At 36.7% G+C, this 11928-nt stretch overlaps 2 protein-coding genes across 6 annotated transcripts; both read right to left on the bottom strand.

Annotated features, from left to right (window-relative positions):
- Positions 1–964: 964 nt before the first annotated feature.
- On the bottom strand, positions 965–4719 carry LOC108227819 (protein ALTERED PHOSPHATE STARVATION RESPONSE 1). Its single transcript, XM_017403175.2, has 4 exons — positions 3461–4719; positions 2852–3021; positions 2215–2438; positions 965–1932 (listed from the first exon to the last, which is right to left on the bottom strand). The coding sequence occupies exons 1-4, from the start codon at positions 4485–4487 to the stop codon at positions 1146–1148; spliced, it is 2208 nt and encodes a 735-aa protein (XP_017258664.1). The 5' UTR covers positions 4488–4719; the 3' UTR covers positions 965–1145.
- A 586-nt stretch (positions 4720–5305) lies between these two features.
- Positions 5306–10147, bottom strand: LOC108227820 (uncharacterized). Of its 5 annotated transcripts, none has more exons than XM_017403178.2 (9): positions 9921–10147; positions 9051–9164; positions 8713–8786; positions 8387–8489; positions 7130–7180; positions 6587–6728; positions 6352–6490; positions 5830–5935; positions 5306–5758 (listed from the first exon to the last, which is right to left on the bottom strand). In XM_017403178.2, the coding sequence occupies exons 1-9, from the start codon at positions 10036–10038 to the stop codon at positions 5604–5606; spliced, it is 1002 nt and encodes a 333-aa protein (XP_017258667.1). In that variant the 5' UTR covers positions 10039–10147; the 3' UTR covers positions 5306–5603. The 5 variants fall into 5 exon arrangements, with proteins under 5 accessions (XP_017258667.1, XP_017258665.1, XP_017258666.1 ...); XM_017403176.2 differs by having other exon boundaries at positions 5463–5758; positions 7130–7201; XM_017403177.2 differs by having other exon boundaries at positions 5463–5755; positions 7130–7201.
- Positions 10148–11928: the final 1781 nt, after the last annotated feature.

Raw genomic sequence — 11928 nt, 5'->3', positions numbered from 1 at the left:
TCATATGCAATTTTACAGTGTCAATTCGAGCTATATGGAAATTTGTCGGCTATGTTGAATCAGTTATCATGAATATTATTAGTTTATTGTAAAAAAATATATTTAAAAATTCAATAAAATTGCTATTTTATAAAAAAAAATCAAAATTTGAACTATTAATCAAAATATATTATATAGAAAAAAATTTATAAATGATGGACCCGTGCCTCGCACGGACTTTTACGCTAGTTTGATATAAATATCTAACTTTGAAATCGCGGACTCCAAGACTTCACTACAAGTATAATTTTACTCCGACTCGTAAATTATTAGTTGGAGTCTTTTTTGTATGGTATTATGCTCGTATCGTCCTACGTATTAAATTCGTATCCGAATAGAACTCGGTCACGTATTGACGCATGCTATATATAGTCTAAACAACCCCCGTAACCACATAACTCTACGAATCAGTGACGAACAAACAAATTAACAATGACTTATGTGAGGAATGATGATGATTTATTCTCCAAGATGCTAGAGAGAGCATACGACGGGGAGGTCAAGTTTCGTTTCGGCAAGAAGCCGGCGGCGCCGGAAATCACTAGTTTCCGGGATCTGATGGTATGCAACTGGGATTTCTGCGTCAGGATGCTGTCTGGTTTTGATCCCTTTTGTGGGATCCTTGCCTTCATAGTCTTCTGCTATGTTATTTGAATATTTTCATAACATTACAAATTTGGAAGATGCAGTAAATATTTATATATATATTTCTAGATATTGTTTTTAATTCATATTTATTGTTAAACTTAAACAAGTTAGATAAATATTCGATTCTAAAGTGCTCTTCTTTGTTCTTGTTTTAAGGATGATGTTATCTTTGTTCTTGTTTTAAGGATGATGTTATCTTTCTAATAGTTAGATTGTTGGAATACAGTATGATTGCCATATTATTATACAAGACTAAAAAAGCTTATATCTATGATCATGAGAAAAAACATTGTTAATATAAATGAAGTTCATCTGTGGGTTCTATATTAAAGAATAAAATGAAAAGGAAGTAATTTGAAAACTGAAACTACAAAGAAGCAGAGTTCTGCATGTAGAATATCTCGCTGAAATTGCAAATCTTTCGAGCTATACCAGCATTAACTAGCTATATAAAAATCTCACTGATCGCTTTCCTCTGTGTCATGGGTGTTGATCGAAGATATTAATTTTCCATACATGTCCGAAGAAGCAAGAGAAAATGCCGATATTGCCTGGAAAAGCTCAGGCAACGTATATTTCAGACTGGTACAAGACTTCTGCCTGACTTGTAAGCACTGCTTCCGGTAGGCTTCTCCGTCCTCTTCCAATTTCTTCTTTAAACTCTTGATTGTCGACTGCCAGTCTTCTATTCGCTGCTTATCAAGCGCCCTGTCAGGGTCTACTTCATCCGGGGGTGTTCTGTTCTGCATATGCTTGTGATACCAGTCTTCAAATTGTTGAGTTTTGCGGTTATGCTCCCTTCTAGTGTCCTCACAAATGTCCCGCAATTTCATCTCGTCTAGTTGATATTGCATTATGGTGTTTATGATGGCTGCGAATTTGTGTATAGCCTCTTTTGCAGGTTCTGTACGAAGCTTGTCGAGTTGATAATTCCAGGCATTTAGAAAATGCTTAATTGGAGGATTTTCTTGTGATGAAGCCTTCTCCTTCAAGTCGGTATTCATAGGAACAAGGTTTAGTTTCAACCAACTGGTAAGTTCTTTTACATACTTCTTCTGTTCGCTCATGAGTTTCTCAAACTGTAAGTGCCACTCTTGGACAACAACCCATAGCTGTACTGTTACTTTATGGTGATGCTCACTTGTTTCTTTGGAGGACTGGGATATATCAAGAGCATCTAGCGCCTGCCCAATCTTCGACTGACTTTCATGGTGGATTCGCATGGTCTCCCACATTGCAGCCATCCTACAGACATACAATATATATGGATACTTAAGTTCAAGGTTTAGTGAAATATCTAGTGTGCTCGTATGATCATTTCTTTTAAGGAAACAGTGATGCATTCTACAAGTAGCCGCTACAAATAACCATGGGCCTTAATATATAGTATATATAACCAAAAGACAAGAGAAAGAATATGCATAAATCCTCACTTAAACTTATACACAGAATTCCTTTAATAGAGCTGGAAACAAAATATTAGAGTATGTTGTATATGTGAGGGCATGTTATAAGAGTATAACTTACCCATCAACAAGCTCCACAAGTTTAGGGTGCAATTGTTCATCGCGAAGACGGTTAATTTCTGAGACAGTTGAATCCATGGACATCATATCAACAGTATACCTCGTATGCTGATGACTAACTGCAGCTTTTTTCCTTTCCAGTGAGACAGTTTTGACACCACGTGTCTCAAGTCTGTTCAATGAGGCAACCTTTTTGTCATATTCTAGTTTCATCTGTTCACCCACCTGTTAAGAATCAGTCGATATGCAACAAAAATGAGCTCAGTATATGTTTGAGAACCAGAAATTTTGAAACTACATCAACTATGGGAAATTATCCATCATAAGTTTATAATTAATGATCTAGGGGTGTTACCAGATATTAATCAACGTTAGCCTAGACTCTACAGAGACTATTATAAACAAGCGATATCTATTACAGTAAAAAAAATTTTGAAGAAGCATATTTTTTTCCTTTCACTTAAGAGTGTTGATATAAGCAAATTCTAGCAAGGATCTGCAACCCATTCCAAGTGAGAAAAAGTATTTGGCTCATAGTATGTTTATATGGTGTAAAATAAAAATTCAACCCATGCTACCCAAAACATGACAAGGAGGTATGAAATTATAGCTAAAGTAACTGCAGATATAAGATATACCTTAACTTCATCCAAGAGTTTCTTCTCCCAAGCCAGCATTTTCTCCAAAAGCATAGCAAGAGTTTCTTGCTTCTCTGAATAATTGGCATCCCTATTTTCATTCATTGATAAACCTCGAGACGATTTATTCCATGTAATGACATGCATGACTCTTGCAGAATGGTCAATGTCTGTAAAGAAATATCCGATTAACATACAGAAAAGTATGGAATTCCGATAGACAGAATTTTCTTTTGGTCTATATTTGTAATGGAGAGTGTGGTATGAGGCCACCATATTCATTGGCCTTTCTAATTGACACTATGCATACAGTTGTTTCTACCTTCTTGCTTGAATAAATAAAAGCTTTCTGGAAAATACTGTTTTACTTGGGATGTCCTAAATAACTATTGTATTCAGAAGGCCTTTTGCTAAGCTTTCTTCTGACTTCAAAATTAATACCATTAATTAGCAAAAATAACCATTAATCAGCCCAAAAGTACAGTTTACCAACATTTTCTAAATATGTTCTAGGCTCAAGAACTAAGAATTAACTTTGAGGTTTGTCATTAAAAATCATACACATAAATAGACATAAAGATTAAAAGTGTTCAAGGTTGAAACGATTACCTCTATCATCCGCAAAATTGGAGTGGTAATGTAACCGATTGGCCTCAAGCATCTTGGAAACCTCCAGAGTACTCTGTGATGCCTTAAGGCAACAGTCGTCAAGTTCTTTAAATACGTGCAACAAATTAACAGTCTCACCGCTACCCTTTCCTAAATTCTTCCCTTCTTCAGACACCGAAGCATGATGCCTTGCTGCCCTTTTCACTTGTGGTGGGGGAGACGGTGTTGGTAGGGGAGGCGGTGTTGGTAGCTCATCTTCTTCCTCCATCTCTTCTTCCTCGACAATTTTCTCAGCTTGTCGAACTGTCTTGGAATTTTCCTTATAGACTTTCCTCTCAACCTCTTTTCTATCTATCGAAGTAGTGGTAACATTCGAGTACATATTACTCTCCCAAGACCTTGCTTCAGAGCCGGATACATCCTCTTCCTTCTCATCAAGGGCATCAAAGCTCGTCCCAGGCACATTCTCCATCTTTGGAAAAAAATAGTCCCACGGCCCATCCGTCTCCTGTTGCGGTAGAGGAGGCGGCTCAGGTTCATCACGGTCCCTCAAAGGCGGCGGAGAAGGTGGAGGAATCGGCAAATCAACCGTCTCTTCAATCTCTCTCCCTCGTCTCCTCGAACTCCTCTGCTTCAAACCAGCACCCAAACTCTCCACAACCTCCTCCTGCTCCTCTTCCTCCACAATAACATCAGACCGAAAAACCCGAGCCTCGGCTGTCGACAATTCAGGCATCGTCGAGGCACGCTGCAGCGGAGGCAGCAAGTCAGGCAGCGGAGGCGGGGGGAGCGGAATGGAATGATCATAAGACAACTGAGAGACCGAAGCAGCAGAGTAAGCATAGGGAAACTCAGCACTCGCGTAATCATTCAACGCAGCTCCGAGGTTCTTGAGCGAAGAGGTGTACGAAGAGTGAGCAGAAGCAAAGGCATTTCGAGCAGAAATAGCTGCTTTGATATGCTGCTTCCGTTCTCGACATCGAATCACTGAATCTTCGTTTTCGATATTGGATTGGACACAACCCATTGATGACTCACTGGGAATTCTAGATGATGATTTTGCTTATAAGTAATAAGGAAAACAGAGGAGACGTCAACGGGGAGTTCGATGATGATCTGTGTCAGGGTCGTTATGGTCGTGTTTGGAAAGCCAGAGTTGCCAGAAAGAAAGAATGAGATTATCCGATGGGGAAATATTATATTATTTTTATATACCTGTCTAAAGCAGCCATGACCTGGAACTTCCTGTTTTCTATTACAACATGATTGTCCGAACTTTCTGCTTTTTATATGGCTTTTCGACTTTACTTAATTGTTTCTACTTATATACTCCCTCACTCTCTCCCATTTCTTATCGAATGAGTTGGGCACAGAGGTTAAGAGATATGTATCCTTCTCATTTCTTATCGAATTGCTTGAGCACGGAGGTTAAAAAATATGTATAAAATAGTAGAAAAAATAAAAAAAAAATGGATGAAGTGATGGGACACATTGACCTATTGACTATTTTTGGTAAGTTTTAAAATATAAAGAATTGGATGGGACACTCAAAAAAATGTAAATAAATGAGGGGGACGGGTGTAGCATATGCTATCAAAACTTGTGGACAGTGGACACCAATAAATTTTTGTCCACTCGATAATAAGTCTAGTTTTTATGTATATCACTTGAACCGGTGTATTAAATCAGTTGTTCTAGACTACCTTTGACATGGAAAGGTTGCCATATGTTTCAAGCCCCAAACATGTCAACAGACTAGTCGGGTTTGGTCAAAACCGGACACTACCCTCGAATTTTAAACCGGACTCCAGACCGCTACTCCGCTAGCTTTCAGTTCAGTTCGGATTTAACTGAAACCCGATAGAAATTTATATTTTTGGCTCACTCTGTCAAAAAAACTGACAGATGAGAGATGACTAATCATATCCGAAATACGGACAGTGTCAATAGTTACAGTTCGCTCATCTCGTCTTTACCACACGGAACCATTTGAACAAGAGGGTAACTGACTAACTGATTTTAAGGAAAACTATAGCCACTAGCTCCGATCTTAAATTTACCCAAGACAAGAGAGTTGCCGATGGTTGAGAAGAGAAAACATCAAGCAACCAACTATCCAAGTATAGAGAGTTTTAACTAGTATTCATTTTTTCTCATACTTGATCTCCCAAATCTCGACATCTTCTCCTCTCTCGTATTCTCTCACATATTGTGGAACTTGTGTGAGATCGATGCATGTCCCGACAAAGCATGGATAAGAATCATTGTGATAACCTTCACATCCTGCATAATCCCCTGCTGAATAAAGCCAGGTCTCATTTTAGTCCTGCAACTATAGAAGGGAGGGTAACAAATAATAGAATTACTACCTTGCTCATTTTTCAGATATTTCTGGAAATGAGAGTAACCATTTGCTACAACACTAAGATCATCAAGAGTGAAGTTGTAACGTTTTTCCAACGCCATATACAACACCTGAAATAAGAAAGAAAAGACGCGTTGTTATAACTCTTACACAAGCCACTTCACAAGTCAATATTCTTACGGCCGAAGGGTCAAACATAGCCTCCATTTAAAGGGTGATTGCAAGGACTAAAATATCTTACGCTGCGATTACTTTATGAATTCCATGACAACGTAATCAATTAGAAATATAAAAGAGATTGAGCTAGACATAAACTAGTACCGAATTAGAATAAATTCCACCCTAAAGATATATACACAAGACATCATAATATTTTGGTTTGACTCCAACCTTAGATCCTAGAATCCCTTTACCAAACTTATATTGCTCAAGTGTAGTATAGTATTCTATGATGAACAAAATCTAGAGAATAAACATTACTCATGACAAGTATCGACCCAAGATGATATATCTAAAAGCATTCTACCTTATCTGAACTTCGTGACATTAATCTCTCCAAAGTACTGAAGAATGCATCAGTGAGATCATCACTGTAAATTACATCGGCAGCTACAAGCAAAGAAGCTCCCTGAAAATCTTCAAGTTCTTGAGAGGTCCAATCATACCTACATATGACAGAACAATGCTAAGGTGACCAGGCAATAGACTAAAGACATCAAGAACTGTTAAATCGGTTACAGAAGTTATGACGGAGGATTGACCTTCCCTGAGATGCAGCACATTTTTCCAGAGGAGGCCACGAAGCCTTCCAATCAAGTTCACGTACATAAACCGATGCAGAAAATCTTTCAGAATTAAGATGAACGTTCTGAGAACAGTTATCGAGCACTTCATCGCCATGGTCTGTCATAGGGCAGAATGTTAATAACCAGTTTCTTGTCTACTGAACCTCTAAATATGTAACCATACAAAGGTTATCTTAATTTTATAGAAAAGTTAAGACACCCAAAGATCCAGGCAAATATACAACCACATATATACACTTCACTGAAAACAGGTTGCTAAAATTTTTATTCAGAAGGAAATCTCTTCATAAGAGAATATCAGAACTACACAAGTAACCAAAACTAAAAAGAATTTTCTTAATCATGAACCATGAAGTGAATAACAAATAAGCTAAAAGTAAAGCAACTTAGCACAGACGACACGAGTAACAAAGTAAACAAACTAATAAAATTCAAAGTACTCAAAAGAACAAGCTGCAGAAGACAAATGAATGAAACTAAGACAGTTCAGTCACTGACCAGTTAGGAAAACCTTTTTAGCAACACGTGCAAGCAACATGCCAGCCAACCCTGGTAAAGATAGTGTTAGATCTACCTGTCATACAATAAATACAAATTTATATGGTGGCCATAATAGGGAAAAGCATAAATATTCAGTAAGAACATACTTGAGTGCATTTCAATTTCTTGAGAGATGTACACACAACAGAATGTTCACTAAAAGAAACGACAACTACATTACTCCAACTAGCAAAAATGTAGTATCATCTAACTTTACAACAAGGCCAGAATTTCAAAGATCAAACTGTGTGCAACTTTAACCATTTTAATTAATTACTGCAAAAAAATTAACTTTAATAGGTAGATAAATTTAATCTCAGAATTTCATTAATTAACTGGGAACAGAGTCAAATACAACACTTCTCTGTGGAATGTGGAGAGTATTAAACAGTATTATATAACTAGCCTTAAAGATGTACACGAATCACCATCTTCCCTGATAAAATTCATGCAAATCTGCTTTTCATCTAACATATATAACATAATTCATCAATCTTGATTTATATTAGCATAACAAAACAAAGAACAAATCCAGTTATAAATTAGATGTAGCTTCTTATATAATCTTTTGTGATTTGGTCAATTTGATCAGAAATACACAACATAAAAATGTTTGAGTGTGAAGGAGGGAGTATAAATTTTTGATATTTTTACATTGATTTGAAATTCATAAATTGTATGTTACTTCAATTAAATAGTTAAGATATATAAAATAATTGATAAGAATATTAGATAATTTATATATTTAAAGAGAGTTGATCCAATTTACTTCACTTTTTTATGTACAGGGCATGTTCAAGCATGAAACCTTCCTACACTAGTTTGGTGTACTTATCACGTGTTCTTAGTCAACTCAATACGTGAAGCTGCAAGATCACTGATCCTGGTATTCTATATTGGAATATATTGACACAATATAATACCTATATAATGTAGTAAAGATGAGGGAAGACATGTCATAATATGTAAAGGAAAAAAACATTAGGTTTCATATTCTTAAAGCAGATTAAAGCAATTCAATAATTCATTTATATATCCCAAATTGAGAATTTACTTGCATACAATACATTTGAAGTAAACAAAACTGATCCTATTCTAATATTTCTGATGCAGCAGCATCCTTTACAGGGATGGGTATTACTGACAAGAGTTTAAACTATGTGGTATCAGCATAGTAACTAAGACACACACTAAAAAGGTTTTAAAAAACTTTACCAGTACCAGCTCCAAGCTCAGCAGCAATGATTCCATCAAAATCAGATGTTGTAAACATTTTATGCATCACATAATCAGCTAGTACTAGTTCCGCCCTCCATACCTACCAACGGTGTCATATTAATGTACGTACCCGGACCCAGCATCAAATAAACAACAAAATATCAAGAAAAGGGAAGGCGGTAAAACACACACATAGATAGAGGCTAGAGGTAAGTGATGATATTATCTAAGATGACATGTGGAGTTATGACTTGAGATTACAATTTTTTAGCCAATTTGAAGAATTAGCATGGTTGTAGAGCATCAAATGATCAAGTTTTCACCTGCAAGCCAACACTTGGGATGGACGAAGTGATATTGTGCTGGATGATCATGACAAACTTGTACTTGGAATCTTCTGCAACACAGATAAAATAAACAGCAATAAATATACCGTCAGTAGAAACAAGTTGACTTTTATGCCATTATAAACACATTTGGAAAAAGGAAGGGTAAACAATGATATGTCATCTTCTGTAAACTATTTACTGGCTTAATAAAGGGGCCGAATTGACTATAAGCATGATATGCTAGGAGTTGAAACTTTAAGAGACATTTGCAAAAGCATAACAAATGAGAAAGAATCCATGTACGATAGTCCTTGAAGTTTACTAAGACTTACCATTCCGACGTCTTAGTATAAGATCACCATCCTCATCCAAACTTATAACTTGTTGAGTAGAAGTTAGTTCACCTCCTCTGACACCATCAAATTTACTTCCCACAAGCTCAACTTCTGTATGCCATGATAATTACAACTTCTTTATACAACCATTTGTAAAAAATATTATTAAACTATTCTCTTAGTCAAAATATCTGACAAGGTCCGAAACACACCTATTATTCATGGTGACAATGACCTGATTAACCTAAATATGACCTGAAACGACTTTTATTTTCCCATTCTATTCTTCCGCGCTTGTGTTTGAATATATTATGATCCTGGTAAAGCCATCATCCCAACACCTTGAGGTTTTGGGAAAATTGGTCACTTAACATCGTATCAGAGCTCAGTCTCGCGCCTTGAGATTTTGGGAGAACTGATCACTTAACAACTTGTGTACATATTCATTGTCATCAAATTCCACCGGCTTTTTAGATATTTACTATTAAGGCCCAAATTCAAATTTAACAATTATCCTTAATCTATGACTTGCACAAAATAGTCCAAATTTAAATATTCCTCATGTAAGAGTTTGTTACCTAAAGTATTGAACCCTAATAGATACTTACCTCCCAATTTTCAGGGAATGTAAGAAAATAAAATCGCAAACAAATTAATTCATAAAATGATAGTACTAATATAATTAGGCGAGAGAGGGAGGGGGAGAGAGAGGGGGGGGAGGGGATAGAGAGAGGGGCGAGAGAGAGAGGGAGAGGGAGAGAGAGAGAGAGAGAGAGAGAGAGAGAGAGAGAGAGAGAGGGAGAGAGGGAGGGAGAGAGGGAGGGAGGGAGGGGATAGAGAGAGGGGCGAGAGAGAGAGAGAGAGTACCAGGTGGAGGAGGAAGTGAAATGGTAAAGGTGGAGAAATAAGGGCCAGAAAAATGAGGAGGGCAGCCCAGGTGAACCTCGCTCATCACTACCTCCCCCTCTTCCGTCGATATGTCCATCGTTACCGATTTTCTCTACTCGCCGGACTATTCCACCAGGGTATATAACAGAGATGTTAGCATCGGAGTAAAAAAACTGAACAAGCTTGAAGGAAGTGTACGAATTAAATTGTGTTCACTTTAATAAAATCGAACGGTTTAGCCGGTGTTGTATTTCTATTGTCAGGGCTGTAATTCGAGTCGAGCCGGGCGAGTTTCGAGCCGAGCTTAATTCGAGCCAAGTTTAATCGAGTCGAGCCGAGCCGGCTCGATTAACTAATCGAGCCTAAATCCTTACCCGAACTCGACTCGGTTAATTTCACGAGTCGAGTCGAGCCGGCTCGTTTAGCTAAACGAGCCGGTTTTAACGAGTCGAGCGAGCCAGCTCGCATTATTTTACACTTAATCGAGCCCAAACCTCTACCCGAACTCGGCTCGTTTAATTTCACGAGTCGAGTCGAGCCGACTCGTTTAATTAAACGAGCCGAAACCTTTGCCCGAACTCGGCTCGTTTAACGAGTCGAGTCGAGCCGAGCCCATTTAAACGAGTTCGAGCCGGGCGAGCTCGCGAGCTGCCCGACTCGAATTACAGCTCTATCTATTGATTTGCAAATGGAATGAGCAGATAATGAAATAAAAATTTATATAAATTTTTGTGGACAAATATTGATTGTGAGAAAATAATTATTAACTATTAGTGAGTTTAAATTTTTTATTTGTAAGAATACATGGTGTTAAAATAGACTGAGCATTATTTCTGAATCATGTGTTTTAGATTTTTTTAGTTCAAATAAATGAAATGAAATAGTTGAAGAAATAAAAATATTATACATTTTTCTCTAGTCATCCCCGTTTAAACTACAAATTATTTCATTCCGTATCATTTCATTCCATACAAGTGTAAGGAAATTTAGGAGACGTTTGGTTGGGTTTGGGAGATATACGGAATGTAATCATAAACGGATTATAAAAAAAAAAAAAAAAAGTAATGAAGTTGAATTATTTTACTTCTTTGATTTTGATCTGAAGATAAAAAGAAAAACTATATGAAAAGTTATTTATCTGATTTCGATATTATATAATTTTAAAAAAATATGAAAAGTTGAATTAGATGATTATATAAGCATTTAGATCATATGCTATTCGAGTATGTTAGTAGGTCTCCGAATAATATAAAATATGACACATTTGTGAACTACTTATTCTACTTATTCGAGGCGGGTAGCTCGTGAACTCGTCCGGCTCAAACTCGTTTAACTGGGTTCGTCTCGGCTCGTCAAACGAGCTCAATTTGGACAAATTAGGTTTCAGCTCGTTTAATTAAACAAGTCGGCTCCACTCGACTTGTGAAATTAGACGAGTCAAGCTCAGGTAAAGCTTTAGCCTCGATTAAGTGTAAAATTATACGAATTGCCTTGTTCGACTCATTAAAACCGACTCATTTAGCTAAACGAGCCGGCTCGACTCGATCTGTGAAATTTTATGAGTCGAGTTCGGGTTGAGATTTAGACTCGATTAACCAAAAGAGTCAGTTCGACTTGACTCGATTAAATTTGACTCGAATTCGGCTCGACTCGAAACTCGACTTACCCGACTCGGATTACACTAAATTGTAAATCACCCCGAGTTTATGAATGTACTTGCTTCAGATATTATTTGATCAATGCAAGTAAGATTTCTTTCAAAAAAAAAATATTGGTATGTTGAAAATTAATTTTGATTATTTTTATTCACAAAATTCTTATATAAAAACAATTTCTCTAAATTAATTAATTTCTTATTTACTGGAAATGCCATTTTAGAGGATTCCACCGGAATCGGCACACATACAAATTTAATTTTAGGTTATTAAAAATTTCACTATATCCACATAATCAACTTTTATCAAAATGATAATTAAATAATTTAAAT

Source organism: Daucus carota, chromosome 6 (assembly GCF_001625215.2).
Source record: "Daucus carota subsp. sativus chromosome 6, DH1 v3.0, whole genome shotgun sequence".
In the NCBI taxonomy this organism is placed as follows: domain Eukaryota; kingdom Viridiplantae; phylum Streptophyta; class Magnoliopsida; order Apiales; family Apiaceae; genus Daucus; species Daucus carota.
This window is presented reverse-complemented; position numbering and strand designations above follow the sequence as displayed.

What these genes read in the sequence shown, in the direction of transcription:
- LOC108227819 (XM_017403175.2), bottom strand. Translation starts at nt 4,487, where the DNA reads ATGGGTTGTGTCCAATCCAATATCGAAAACGAAGATTCAGTGATTCGA. An exon ending in CAATTTTGCGGATGATAGAG is followed by an intron (nt 3,022 to 3,460) that starts GTAATCGTTTCA and finishes ATTTCTTTACAG; the next exon opens with ACATTGACCATTCTGCAAGA. An exon ending in CTTGTGGAGCTTGTTGATGG is followed by an intron (nt 1,933 to 2,214) that starts GTAAGTTATACT and finishes GTATGTCTGTAG; the next exon opens with GATGGCTGCAATGTGGGAGA.
- LOC108227820 (XM_017403176.2), bottom strand. Translation starts at nt 10,038, where the DNA reads ATGGACATATCGACGGAAGAGGGGGAGGTAGTGATGAGCGAGGTTCAC. An exon ending in TATACTAAGACGTCGGAATG is followed by an intron (nt 8,787 to 9,050) that starts GTAAGTCTTAGT and finishes TCTGTGTTGCAG; the next exon opens with AAGATTCCAAGTACAAGTTT. An exon ending in ATATCTGAAAAATGAGCAAG is followed by an intron (nt 5,759 to 5,829) that starts GTAGTAATTCTA and finishes GGCTTTATTCAG; the next exon opens with CAGGGGATTATGCAGGATGT.